The sequence below is a fragment of the Phasianus colchicus genome, chromosome 2, assembly GCF_987193195.1.
Source record: "Phasianus colchicus chromosome 2, bPhaCol1.hap1.1, whole genome shotgun sequence".
Taxonomy (NCBI): Eukaryota; Metazoa; Chordata; class Aves; order Galliformes; family Phasianidae; genus Phasianus; species Phasianus colchicus.
In genome coordinates this window covers 87,808,507-87,823,364 of record NC_143437.1, presented here as the reverse complement: position 1 = coordinate 87,823,364, position 14,858 = coordinate 87,808,507, and the positions used below count along the sequence as shown (strand labels likewise).

General features: G+C 39.0%; 1 protein-coding gene across 3 annotated transcripts in view; it reads left to right on the top strand.

Moving 5' to 3' along the window:
- Window positions 1–14,858, top strand: part of LRRC1 (leucine rich repeat containing 1) — an 89,522-nt gene that overhangs the window by 62,077 nt on the left and 12,587 nt on the right. The window contains exons 14-16 of one of the 3 annotated variants that reach the window (XM_090136272.1): window positions 9,334–9,540; window positions 12,424–12,657; window positions 14,302–14,391. In XM_090136272.1, the coding sequence (XP_089992398.1) occupies window positions 9,334–9,540; window positions 12,424–12,657; window positions 14,302–14,391 (531 nt within the window). Of the gene's footprint in view, window positions 1–216; window positions 6,206–9,333; window positions 9,541–12,423; window positions 12,658–14,301; window positions 14,392–14,858 lie in introns of those variants that run through there. The other 2 variants (XM_031610740.2, XM_031610741.2) reach the window with 2 other exon arrangements.

Sequence of the window (14,858 nt, the reverse complement as noted above, 5' to 3'; positions counted from 1 at the left end):
ATAGTTCTTAAAACCTCTTTTATTTGTCTTCACAAACAAGCAGCTATGAAAATAACTTTCAAAATAAAGCATAGTAGTTTGAAAAGGAAAAGGAGGAAAAATGAAGAAAAAAAAAATCAATAGGTACTATTTTGTATGTAAATGCTAAAGCCTTGAAAGCGTATGTTGTTTTTCAGAGACAAAGGCAAAACCACTTATTGCACTGTTTATTTTTAGAGAACACTTCTAAGGCGAGCCACTCCACACCCTGGAGAATTAAAGAACATGAAAAAGACAGTGGAGAATTTACGGAATGATATGAATGCTGCTAAAGGACTGGATTCAAACAAAAACGAGGTCAATAATGCCATTGACAGAGTGACCACTTCTGTGTAGAATTTCATCTCCAGGTTTTACCTCCTGTGTCTTCCCCTGCTGTTGAAATGTTCCTGTCGTCTTCTGGGACCTCACTGAGCCCCCTTTTTGTTTTTAACCAGAGCCTGATTCATCGTCTCCATATATGTGAAAAGTACTACCCACTGGAAGAAAGTGCCTTATTTCATCCAGGCAGTGAATCAATCATTTCCAAATCAATATTGTAATTTCAATAGTACTATGGTTTTTTAAGTATAATACACTACTGTATGCAGAATACAATATTTTTATCATAAACACAGGGGAAATAATGCTTTTCTTTTCCAGAGTGCTGGGATATCTTCTTCCCAGTGGCTGGATGTGCTGGTGAGAAATTTAGTTTTGTGGAAAATTGATACACTCTCTCTTTTTTTTTTTTTTAATTTTTTTGGCAGCTCAGATGGTGTAAATTTTAAAATTTTGTATAGAACTTTCATAACAAAATGATGTATTTCATTTTTAAGAGAAAATTTATCTTGAGCGGTACATATTTTAGTATTTGTGGAAGAGAACAAGTTTCATGGACAACTGTATTCATTTGTTTGTACCACCCATTGTGCCTTATTGTCTCGTTTGTCATCCTAGTCTTAAAATAGCAGTTCTTGAGGAAAGTGAGTACATTTAAACTTGGTCTCCTGTTTTAGCTGTGTTTTTCTTTTCAGACAGTAATTTGTTGAGATTTTTACAAAATGGAATTTATGTTTATACCATGGGATTTTAGTTCACAAAGCACAAATGTTAGTTTTGTTATATATGGAATTAAGATTAAAATGACCCAACTGCTATTGTTTATTACATTATGCACTCACACTTTAACTTAGTTGTAATGAAACAACTTGTTTTGGATGCAGTGTTGCATTGCAGTCACTAGAAATTCATGCTTTTTTTTTTTTTTCCCAAATGTGCCATCTGTAAAAATAACTTCAAAAGCAGCACGATAGACTTTCAGAAGCACAGTATAATTCTAGTTTTATGTAATACACAAGAAAGCATGATTCTTTTAAGTGCTTTGGTGGTTTTATACAAGTTTATAAAACCATAATAATAATTAAATAATAATAATAAAAGATCTTTAAAAGCTTCAATAGATTTATTGTATCATTAAAATAGCAATTAAAGTAATGGAGCAATATTGGCATTTACCATGTTGCACTCTACAAATTGGCATTGTTACCATGTTGCACTTCCAGTGGTCCAGTGGTGATTTCAAGGTCTTATTAAATCTGTGGGTTCTGGTGTGTTTATAAAGGTAAGTATTAACTGAGCTGAATTCAGTAAGTAACAATTTTGCAAAAGGCTGATAAACATTGATTTTTGGTGTCCATAGGTTCTCTGTGTGCCATGAACTAACAGAAGTCTCTAACTTGTTCAGCAAAGAGACTTGAGCAGTCTGAGTTCAGGGCACAGATCTTACATTTTTAGTGTGACCAAATGCAATGAAATCAAATTTCAACAAAATGAAAGACATGATGCTTCTGCACGTATGGCTGACCACATCCATTCTTCCACCTGATGTTTATTCTAGTATGTACTGGGGAAAGAGGAAAATGAGTGAGCCATGATAACTTCTCTATTAAAATTAATAACAATCTGCAGTATTTGACAGTTTTTGTAATTTCTTAAATTATTACTTGAGGTTTTTACAGACAGCATTCCTTTCTATTTTTAAATCAAACAAGTAAGTATTGCAAGCCATCTCCAAATATTCAAACCTAAACTGGCAAAATATATTTGAGTTTTGTTTTCTTCTCATCCCAATGACTCCTTCTAATCTTTGAGGCATAATCTCTTTGGAGGAGCTGCTATGGTTTGATAGGTGTTATGTTAATTCATGGATGGTGCAGCTGCATTCTTCCCAAGGTAGAGTTCTGGCAATTGTTCTTGATAAGCTGCTATTAAAATAACATGAGAAAGAAAATGAGGTTTTGGTATAGTTGACGCTAATTTTGTGTAGAATTTGTCTTTTAAAGTATTTACAGGGATTGGCAGAACCAGAAGTTAAAAAAAAATAAAATACAGGAAACTCTAACCATTAGAACCCAAGTAAAACTTAGCGAATCTTTGTGAATGAGGTGAAAATGAGTTCCTAAAAAAGACAGACCAAAGACAAAGGCAGAAAGACTATTTTATCTTTGATGACAGATATAGCGTTTTTCATTTTCATCCTAGGTGTAGGAAGGCCCTTTAGAGGGATCTGGACAGTCTGGATCACTGGCATGAGGCCAGTGAGAGGACATTCAACAAGACCATGTGCCACGTCCCTCACTTTTGATGCAATAACCACAGGAAATGCTCCAGGCTTGGGGCAGAGTGGCTGGAAGACTGTGTGGAAGAAATGGTTGGTTGATGCTCAGCTGAACATGAGCCAGCAGTGTGCCCAGGTGGCCAAGAAGGCCAATGGCATCCTGGCTTTTGTCAGAAATAGTTTTGCCAGCAGAAGCAGGGAAGTGATCATCCCTCTATACTCAGCTCTGGTGAGGTTGCACCTTGAGTACTGTGTTCACTTGTAGGCCCCTCACCCTAAGAAGGGCATGGAGGCTCTGGAGTGTGTCCAGAGAAGGGTAACAAAGCTGTGAAGGTTCTGGAGCACAAGTCTTATGGGGATTGGCTGAGGGAGCTAGGATTGTTTAGTCTGGAGAAGAGGAGGCTCTGGGTGAGACCTTATTGCTCTCTATAACTACCTTAAAAGAGGTTGTGGCGAGGTGGGGATTGGCCTCTTCTCCCAAATAACTAGCAACAGGACTAGAGGGAATGGCCTCAAGTTGTGCCAGGGAAGATTCAGGTTGGATATTGTTTTTTTTTTTTTTCTCTGAAAGAGTGGTCAGACACTGGAACAGGCTGTCTGGGGAGGTGATGGAGTCACCATCCTGGGAGGTGTTCAAAAAATGTTTAGATGTTGTACTGAGGGAAATGGTTTAGTGGAGAAGTATTGGTGTTAGGTGAACGGTTGAACTTGGATTTGGAGGTCTTTTCCAACCTTACCTTGGTGATTCTGAGATTCTGTGATTTAGGGCATTTAAACTGTGCACCTACTCCCCCCGATGAAGTCAGAATTATCCATAAACCTTGTAATAGCTTTATAATAGTTGCTTTGTCATTGTTTTATTTTTAAAAATGGGCTTTTAGTCCCTCTACGGAGGCAGAGAAATGAGGCTTAACTTTTGTTCAGTCCTGAAGTGGTCAGGCAGCTGTACTAGATGATCTCTTGAAGGTTTCTTCCAACTGAAATATTCTATTCTGTTAGGTAATTGCTTTTTGCATGCTCTGGAAGGCTTGTGGAAACTGTTCTGCAATCCAAAAGTTAATTGGAAAGCAGGCAGTACTTGCTGTCTTAACTCTGCTATGAAGCAAGTGCTTTAGAATCTAGTCTCCCTGTGGTCATCCAAGCCAAAGATAGGTGATATGAGTTGCTTATAAAGGTGTTTCTTTGTTTCCGTTGATTCGTAAAAGAAAATAAAGTTAGCTCAAAATGTGATTCATCTAGACATTATAGGAGCTGATGTCTACTGTGAGACCATCCTACTACTATCCTGAAAGGAGTGTCTTTTCTTTTTTTTTGATAGTAGAAGAATGCATGTATATTCCCAGTCCAAACAGTGGCAAATGGCTACCTTCTCTTTCCCCCAAACATAAATGTTGGGTTCCCACTGGGTTCATCATAAAAGGAGGGGTTGCATATCGTTTCACCCATTGAACATGTGGGTAGCCCAGACCAGTGGATTCCTGTGATTTCTCAAATAGTCTGCATACATGACATTTTATAAAGGGTTTTAGGTACACTTGTACTCCCAACAGTGCCAATACAGTTCCAGGCAATTTTAACCCTATTTTTAGGCAGAAAAACCTGGTGCTGAAGGAGTTTGAGAATCTGTCCTTGAAAACAGGAGCTTTCCCTTTCTAGTCTCTCTGTCTGGCCTTCTTTAGTCTTGCTGATGCTTTTCGGAGCCTGAATAGTGAACATATTATTATTTTTTTCTTTTTTTTCCTCCTCTTTCAACTTCCTCTACTTTTTCAATGGCTTTGTAAGCCATTTGGGAGGTGGTTTAATGCAAGGAAAGAGAGTCTGCATTATTTGCATGCTGCTATTAGCTAAATGGTTAACAAGGGAAAACCAATTGACCATAGTGCTGGAGTGGATTTAATATTAACCTGTTTTTATTGAAAGTCACAATTCCATAGGCTTAGAAAAGCAAAAGCAATAGTTGGTGTAGCAAGTGATTTTTCCATCCCCCTTTTCTTGCTGCAGATGTTTTTCACAGTTTCTATACAATTTATATGTCAAGATTATTTTTCTAGCTTGCATTCCGTGTTTTTGATAATCAGTGTGTGGTTGTGAAGTGGTACTGGAAACTTGCATATTGATTTTTTGTTTCCCCAGGAAATTACTTGTTTGTGTCCAGGACAAGCTGATCAGGCTGTCTAACGGGGAGTGCTTTTACCTGTGCTGAGTGAACTATTTTTGGCTGTTTAGCTATTCAACACGTTTCACTATTTGATGCTCATGAATTCAACTTTAGAGAGGAAAGTAATGATACCAAGAACTAAATTTTTGTGAAGTATACTCTTTAGTATGTTAGTTGATATAGCCTGAATGTTGAATATATGATGAGCTGTGAATTGTGTACCTCCCACTGAGACTGGTATGCACTATTATGAGAAATATGCAGATCTCTTGCAAATGGAGATTTCACTGCCTTTCTTTGCCTTGCATTTGGGAAATAGAATTATTTTGATTTTTTGGCTTGGTTGAGAATGTTTCCCACCTTCTATTTCTCTCAAATGCACAAGTCTGTTTCTGTGCTTATGTTACTGTCAAAGAAGATGAGAAAAGTGAATTGGCCTTGGTTTCGGGTGTTCCCTTCCTCCCAAGCCATTTATGACATTTTCAGAAGGATAATGCCTTTCTTTTTTGTTCTGAATTCAGCAGAATACTCAGATTTCAACCAGTTTAATGAAAAATGTGAGATTTCCAGAGTGGAAATACAGGCGCTTGGTTTGAGGGCTGCTTTGCAGGAATCATCTTATCTGCTCTTCTGGTAGATGTTGGAGATGTGATGCATTTTATCACTAGAGTCAACAAAATGGCCAGCCTTGGAATCTGGAACAGCAGGATACATAGGAGTACATGTGTCTTAGGCTGAAATATTTGGGTTATGAGTTGAAGGCATAGTAACAACCATAATCAAAATGAACACTCTCTAGATAAGTAAGTTTGTAGAATCATAGAGTCATTGGAGTTGGAAGAGACTTTTAAAGGATGCCTAGTCCAACTCCTCCACAGTGAACGTGGATAAGTACTGACTGTAGTAACTTTATTCAAAATCCATGGATGCTTGCACAGCTTGGGAATACCACCAAATCTTCATCAGCTTGAATTTCTGTTTGTGAGCATCCCCAGAATAACACAGAGATAGGACATAACACTTGAAAGTTAGTTACTGTTCAAAAGGGGAGAAATTTGTGAGTCTGAAGGGAATTTGCATAGTGGATGCTTTCAGCATAACCTACAACTTTTTTTTTTAATGGTGTCTTTAGGAAATTGAGAGATTGAGACTAATTAATACTTGAACATCTAAGTTTAAGGTTAAGTCATGTATTTCCTGCTGGCAAAGTTTGCCTGTTGAAGGCTTGCTTCAGTAATCTGCTCAGCAGCTATTTTGCTGCCTCCTCTACAGTGAAATCATATTCAAGTATGCCCTTGTTTCTGCAGCATTTTGGTTAGCTTTCATTCGTCTTTCATATGAATCACACAAAGCTCTTTTAGCTCTTTGTAATTTGAAAAGGGAATGATTCTGAAATATTTTCCAATGAATAGAATACTGAATCTTATGTATAGATGCACTTAAAAGAAAAATGGTGTTTTCTGTTGTTGGAAATTCATCTTTAAAAACATTCTCTTTCCCATTTTTACTGATCACTTAAAGTGTTTCTGGACAAGGTTTATAGGGTTTTCAGTTGAAACCCCAGGTGTATTACTATCAAAATATTCTAGTTTACTGAAAGCTCCAGCAGTTTTACATTGGTTTCTACCTGCAGTTGGTTACAGGGTTATTGCTGTGAGCATACTGTTTCTTTTTCAATGTAGGTATGCTACTTAAGAAATGTGGGTGGTTTTCATTTCTTGTCTTTTAATGTTAGGGTGTTTTAGATTCTTTTTCATTTGACAGAATGATTTAAGGTTATAAGCAGCCTTTGCAAACCTTTGTTGCCTGAAGGAAATTCATTCTGTAGAGGATTTATTAGCAAGATCTTATCAGACTGGACATCTTGTACTTTATAAGAACAATTTGTCCTCTTAACCTCCAGGGGTATGATACAGAGCAATATTTATGTTCTGAAGAGACTGCCTTGGAAAACATGAAAAACAGGTGGGAAGGAGGCAAAAAGGGAGCCCATCTGACTTTCTTTGTTGTTAAATAAATAATAATAATAATAATTAATAATAATTGTTAAATATCACAGGGAAATGGGCTGCTTCTAATAAGAAAAGGTTGTTACTGATGAAGAGAGATGGAAAATATATTTCCATGTTACATAACAAATGCTGAGGCATACTTTTTTTCCCCAAACATTTATTCTAGATTTGCAAAACCAGCATTGTCACACAGCCCACCTATCCAAGAAGCTGAAAGAATTAAATTCCTCTTCCCCTTTTGTTTTATTCCAAGTTTTTTAAAGAAAATGTAAGACTAAACACCTCATTTTGTATTTGCTACTCATGACTTAAGACACTGACTGTTTAAATTCTTTTGGTACTCATCTTCCCCATTTATAAAACACAGGAAGAAGCTTCCTGATTTTACCTGGGTAGAAGAGCAATGAACATCTCTAAGGTCTGTAAGGAGAACTGATGTTTCCTCTCTTCAGATATTCGCCAGTATTTCTCAAAGCATGGTCCTAGACTATTCACTCAAATAAAGAATGAGCTAAGAAATTACTGCAGTATATATATGTTTTTTTTTAAGATAATTGTACTTTTGGAGTGTGAAACGACTGTGTAGTAGCTGAACTGTTGCAATTTGTACTACACACGTACCTATATTTAATTTTAGAGTGAAATCACTTTATGTCTTTCTGATGAGCTTTGAAGTTGACAAGGACTTAAGCTGTTCATGGGAATATAACTGAATGCTGTGAGGTGTCACAGTAACTGTCCTGAAATGAAGCAAAGTGAAACAACTTCTTCACAGTGAGGGTAACGTAGCAGTAGAACAGGCTGCCCAGGGAGGTTGTGGAATCTCCTTCTGTGGAGACATTCAAGACCTGCCTGGATGCCTCCCTGTGCAGCTTAGTCTAGGGAGCCTGCTTTGTCATGGGGTTGGACTCGATGATCTCTGGAGGTCCCTTCCAGCCCCTACAATTCTGTGATTCTGTGAAACAACAGCAAACAATTTTAGTTAGTATGCTGTTTCATGATCTGATTAGAATTTCTATGCTCCTAGTTAATATTCATGGGAAGCAAAGTTTCTGTTTAGTGGTATCCTGTGTTTACTTGCTCAAGGCAAATATAAAGAAATGCCATGAGATATCCTGCTCAGTGTTTGGCATTGTCAGGAATGGGAGTCATTAACATTTCATGATTGTTTGCGCTGCTCTTGCGTTCAGTTCTCTGATGAAATACGAGTTAACAGCAAATTTCTTACAGATGCTGATCACTGATTCGATGCAAATGCAAATAGTCCTTTGTCTGAGCTATGATCTTTTCAAAATTCACAAAAGAATCTGTAATTGTTTCCAAAAAGACACTGGGATATTGTGCTATTCCATTTCCTAGTTTTTTTAGCCATGCCAGACCCAAAAATGAAAGAAGAGTCCTAAGGGGAACTCCTGAAGATGGATCAGCGTGTCCAGCACAGACAGCTTTGTCCTATCTCCTTTTCTCAGCCTTAGATCTTGTAGAGGTGGTGACATCTGAGGTGCTGATAACAGCAAGAAATCTGTGTTTCTGTGAATGTAACCATTTTGCATTTAAAAGGGGAAAAATTGAGGCTTAGAGAAGTGTTAGATCTAAATCAGTTACCTGTTCTAATAATTTGAAATCACTATGTTCTGATTGTCCTACCATAAACTCATTGATATTATATAAGCTCTTTGAATTAGTTTGTTTTCTCCATCTCTTTGCTTTGGCTAAGATGTGTGCTACTGGTGCTATTGATACGGTATCAGGATGCTTTCTGCTGTTGGATCTGTATCTTCTTGAGGAAATTTAAAGGCCAAGTTTAATGCTTCAAAGAAAGCAAATCATTATTGTGAAAAACAATTTCTGAAGTTCAGTGAAGTTAAGGTATATACAACTTGATGTGTATAAACCCAATATGAAGCAGAGAGGAGTGGGTTTTCTGGATATAAATAAGTAATTGATATTTGGGGAAAACTGGACTATAATTTGAAAATCAGCAAACTTTAATGCATCAATTTAGGGTTCTGCTTTTGATTGAGACTGCTCAAGAAACAGCACACTTTATTTAATTAATAGTATAAAAGGAGGGGAGTGACAAAAACAGTAGTTTGCTGTGGTTTTGCTTTTTATTTTTTTAAACTCCAGGGCATGAGATGAAAGTCACTAAATGTCTAAGTATTCTTGTTTGTTTTCTTCATAGTGCAGGGTGTAGCGTTATTGAAGACTGTTGTTCATTATGTAATTCTTTACGATGCTGAAGGTGAGCTTGGCTCCACACTCATGAGTCTCTGAAGGCTTCCTCTCATGTCAGCAGCTTTTGTTTGCTCCTTATATCACCGGTATTGCCCTGTAACTGGCAAAATGTCTCTAGGACTGAAGGTACATCAGGTACATCCCAAGGTAAAAAGAGGAGACCCAGTATGAACAAGATACTTAAATACTTTGCAGAACTTTCCAGACAATTTCTGCATGTATGTACTTCTGTGACTTTCTTAAAATCAGTACAATGTCCATTTTTTTTTCTGTCCTCTTCCTGTCAGGACTCTATTAAGTGGCTTCCCAAGTCTCCTAAGCTGTACAGTGGCCATAACTGGAGCTCCCAGGGCTCTCGCTGGACCTCATTAAAAGGAAAGGAAGGTTTTCATGGTGGTAATTTGTACAAACTCAGCTCTGCCAATGGGAAATGGAGGGAAGGAAGGATCAGCCCTGAGCAAGAAGCGGAAGAACTGGAGGATCCTGATGAAGACGTAGGTGGTTTCCTTTAAGTTGGAGAGAGAATGTTTTGTGTCCGCCAAGAAATGGTTCGAGCTGGGTGGCTGGGTGCTTTGGGTTTGTTAGAGGCTGTATTTGCCACCTCCCTGAAGCTCTAGCTTGTACCTTCATGTCTGTGCTTGTGTTTTGTAACACATGGGGCAGAATTTTGTTCACTGTTTTATTCCTTTCTTTGCAGCTAGATGGTCCTAATTTTTAAGAGTATAATTCAACTTGCACATGAAGACTTGTATTTTGCTCATTGATGAGATGCATACTTTTTTTTTTCCAGTTATTTTTCCTACTTATGTCTCTAGTTGTCAGCATCCCTCCATCTCTTTTGACTGACTGTGTTCATAGAATCATCACAGAATCATAGAATGGCCTGGGTTGAGAAGGAACTCAAAGATCATCTAGTTTCAACCCCCTGCCCTGGACAGGGTCACCAACCACTAGACCAGGCTGCCCAGAGCCAGGATTGCTCATGGCACTTACAGCTCAGTGCCTCCCAAGTTGTGGATGTTCGGCAAGCATAGTTGCAGTGCTACTCCACTGCACATGTATTTTTGTGCAGTGCTCTCCCAGGGTGCTGATGTTTTGAAAGACCTGGATGCTGCAATTCCTCTTGCCTGCACGCAGCCACATTTCCATCAGAGAGTGGCAGCTTGGCTGTCTTTCATTCATGCCCTGGAAGGAGGAGGTTGCCTTCTCACAGCCTTGTAGGGTACTGCTCACTAGGCTTTCCCAGAGGTCTGTAGGGATTTAAGGGAGGAACTGATCCTCTTGTTCCTTTGCCCCCATGCCAGGCAGGACTTGCCTTCCTTCCAAGCTCCATCTGCTGACACTCAGTCCCCTTCACCAGCCCTGCTCCCAGTCCTTGTGTGCAGGGCATGGCCGCATGCAGGTGGAACATAGAATGGGTTGGGTTGGAAGGACGTTTAAGATCATCTAGTTCCAACCCCTGTGCTGTAGGCAGGGACACCTCCCTCTAGACCAGGTTGCTCATAGCCCCATCCAGCCTGGCCTTGAATCATAGAATTACTCAGGTTGGAAGGGACCTCAAGGATCATCAAGTCCAACCGCAGCCTAACCATAGTACCCTAACTCTAACAACCCTCTGCTAAATCATATCTCCGAGCACCACATCCAAACTGCTCTTAAACACATCCAGGGACGGTGACTCAACCACCTCCCTGGGGAGCCCATTCCAATGTTTAACCACCCTTTCTGTAAAGAAGTGTTTCCTAATGTCCAACCTAAACTTCCCCTGGCGCAACTTCGTCTTGTCACCTGCCACCAGAGAGAAGAGACTACCCCGCTCTCACTGCAAGCACCTTTCAGGTACTGGGAGAGAGTAACAAGGTCTCCCCTCAGCTGCCTCTTTCCCAGACTAAACAGCCCCAGCTTCCTCAGCCTCTCCTCATAGGGCTGATTTTCCAAGCCCTTCACTAATGCTTCCAGGGTGGGAGCATTACAACCTCACTGGGCAACCTGTTCCAGAGTCTCACCACCCTCACAGTAAAGAATTTTTTCCTAATATCTAGTCTAAATCTAGGTCTCTTTTATACGTCCCTGGGCTGCCAGAAAGCAATCTCTTCCACTAGAGAAATAATGATATTTTTTTAATGTAAATTAAAGCTAAACAAATTCTCTTTTAATTTTAAGTGGGAATAGGAAGCAGTCATGCTTTGCTTGCTCTCATGAGGGTCAGTGATGCTTCTTTTCATCCCGACCAAATAGACATTGTGGGAAAGCTCCGACATAGGTTTAGAGATAAAGTGTCCAGTGGGGTTTCTGTGCAGCTGCTCATGTATTGCCACTGTCTTTGTAATTCTGGCTTTAAAGGCATTTGTGTGGTTTATTTTCAAAGGCGTTGCCATTTGTTTGCTGCGTTGTTTTACTGCCAACAGAAGATAGAAGGACAATGGTAATATGAAAATCTGATACAATATTACCCATCAAATTTAAGAAGAAAAAAAATCAGTTAAATATAAATAAAGCAACTATAAAATGTAGACGGAGTTGAAGGATCACGGCTGGATCTCTTTTAGCCACCTTGCCAAACAAAACTGATAACTGGAAAATTTTATTCTATTTTGCAGTCAGTCTTGTTTGAAACTTAAATGATTGGGAGGATGTGTTTTAGAATCATAGAATCACCAAGGTTGAAAAAGACCTCTAAGGTCATCTAGCCCAACCATCCACCTATCACCAGTATTTCCCACTAAATCATGTCCCTCAGTACAACATCTAAATGTTTCTTGTGCATTTCTCTTCTCAAACCCTCATGGTTTAGCAAAGCGTAAGTGACATTGTCTGTTCAATGTTCTGCATCTCAACATAGCTACATTCTACAACCAGGAGTCAAAGCTGCATTTGAAATACCCTGTGAGGTTGCACATCCACTGGACCCTCTAGGATTGCAGCCAGCTTTGCAGTCCCCCAACCACTGCCATTTGTAGCTCAATAAAGTCAATCCAATTACACTTTCTTTTTTCTCTCACTAATGCAGTTGAACAAAATCTTAGAGATACAAAGCTGGGATTCACCTTTCCTCTCACCACTGTGAGTTCAAATACAGAAGGACATTGCTGGATGGGAGGGGTGGGAGTTCTATGTGCCTGTGAACATCAGGGTAATGCTGTGTGAATCTTGGCCCTGTAACTTCTACCCCCACATTGAGGGAAACCATTTCCGCAGAAAAAGTTGTACAAAAATATGTTTGTGTGTATTTGCTTTGAAGTTAGAGGTTTGCTTCAGTGAAGCAAATGATAATATGATAGAAAGGAGGAAATCCCAATTTACATATAGCACTTGGGTGTCACATAGCTCTAATCTGTGCTGTTACTTTGCTTACCTGTTTGATCTTTAACCCCTAGGAACCTATTTCCAAGTTTTCTGGCAGCCTCTTTGATAACGATGTTCATTTAAGAGAGAAAAGAAATTCCAGAACAGCTCTTCAAGACAGGCACAAGTCAGCAACGAAGGGGAAAACTGCCCCAGGGACTAACAGCAAGGCGCAGCCCCCTGTCTCAGCAGGCAGCTTGCCCGGAGAGAGCAGCAGGTTTCTGGAGGAATCCAGAGCTGCAGATGGGACACAGCCTCCGCTGAAGGTAACAAACTGCCCTCTGTAGCTGCCATTCAGTACTGTCTGATGTTGTACACCCAGCTTTGGTCCATTGTAAGTCAAGCCAAAGTTATGTGCAGTTGGACAGTCATCTATACCTGTAAATGCATGATGTGGGAGCAGTGACATGACCCTCAGAGCACGACAAACTTCCATCCCTTGAGAGTGGATAGCAGTAGTCAGGAGGAGACTTAACAGTGAAGGCTGTGAGGTTTGGGCTGAGGTTTATGGAAAAAATTCTGAATTCAATGTGTGTATCACATCTCAGCACTCATTAGAGGATGTGAGGAGGAAACACGCCAGATGAGCTCTAGCAAGGGACAGTAGTAGAAATGCAAAGTTGTGCTACAGCCCAAGATGCTGGGGATACAGCAGCAGAAAAGACAGCCCACCTGGTGAGTCACCCACACTGATGCCCTGTCATCAAAGCATTGCTGACAGTTACTAGTGAATTCTTTGGTGCGCAGGTAAATTTGGCAGTGTTTTTTGTTTGACTGACAGGGTGTTTACATGACTTTTTAAAATCAGCAATGTCAAACAACTACGTTATATATGCAAGAGTAACTGCACATTTGTCGATTTTCAAAACACAGCTGTGTTGAAATATTCTTAACTATCAAATACAGAAATTATTCAAGCCTGAAATGTCTTAGAGAGATGAACCAAACCAGTGAAAGTAAAATCATTTTTCTTATGTGATGAGTTGAAATGTGATTTACGTTCAGGGTCAGCTACTCTGCAGCAAAATATTCCTTGTGTTTAGCCTGATAGTGGTTTTAGCAATTTTCATGTTATTAAGTAACAAGAATTGCTATATATTAAATAAAAATTGATAACTTATGGGAATAATTCTTGAATATAAACTGTCTTCAGAATGTGAAAGTAATTTACGTGGCCTTTGCTTTACATTATACAAATTCAAAAATTCATCTAAGTTACTGAGCAGCTGTACTGAATTTTTGCCAATACTGGCAGGATAAGCAGAGAGTAGCTAGATGGATTACAATGTATGCTGCTTTAAAAAATATTTAAATATTGGTATTTTAAGGTTACTGTTGAGTCTTCTGACCGAGCAACACACTCATGGAAAGTCTGTTTGATGAAGCTACAATAATAGTGCTCAAATTCAATTACTTGCTCTCAAAAGAGTGGAGTAAATAATTCAGACTGTAGATGAGGGACGATTCAAAGAAAAGTTTTTTCATAAACATACACAAAAATATCTACTTTTTGCTCCTAATGTATGCTAGTGTTGTTGCCATCATGAATGCTCAGTAAATTGGTGGGTTTTATGAGCTAAGTGGGTCGGTCTGCAGTTCTCCAGAGGGTGAAGAGTTTTCAGGCTGAAGACTCTGTGGACAAAACAAAATGCATTCAGTAAACAGCCTTGTAAAGTTTTGGCATGTGAAAACCTGAATTTTAGGAATAATGCATTCTTGTAGTTATAGGAAAGTAAAGGCTAGCTTTGCGTGTGCTGGTATTGAAGAATAGCACAATTTCTCTCTAGGCTAAGCTTTATATGGGTAAAACTGTTGGTGTTCAGAATGGGAGCTAGATTTTCATTGCTTGTGTAATTAATAGGCAATGTTTTTATTAATCCGGCCACTTATCAACTATAATTCTTTTCCAGATAACCATTACTGTGTGCAGTCAAATGGGCAGTCTTGGTATTAGCATTGCTGGTGGAAAGGGCTCATCTCCATATAAAGACAATGATGAGGTGCATTTCATTACTCAACATTTATCTAGTACTTGTTAGAAAGAGACTGATAAGCAGTTTATTTTTATTTATTTATTCATTTATTTATTTAGATAATGTTTTGTTGTTTGCTTTCTGAGGTTGTCGTAGTAATAGAGTTGACATGGGGAAACCTGGGCAACTTATTTCTCAAAGCAAAAGCTGACAGTTGATTTTGATGGGGAAGCTTCTGGAGGAGTGACTTTTGAAGAGAAAACCTGATTTTCCCAAAAATGATTTTCCAAAGACAACCACATGGCTGGAACACCGTTGTCCAATACCCACTTTTTACCTGTGTCACTCTGTTTGCAATCCGCTTGCCTCTGCCATCTTATTTGCTCATTCCTAGGAGCTAACTTGATTTAAGAGAACTGTGTTTTTTTTTTTTTTGCATCTTCTCAATTATCATTTAAATAAATCCTTGTTTCCTACTCTGTCCCCCATGGCAT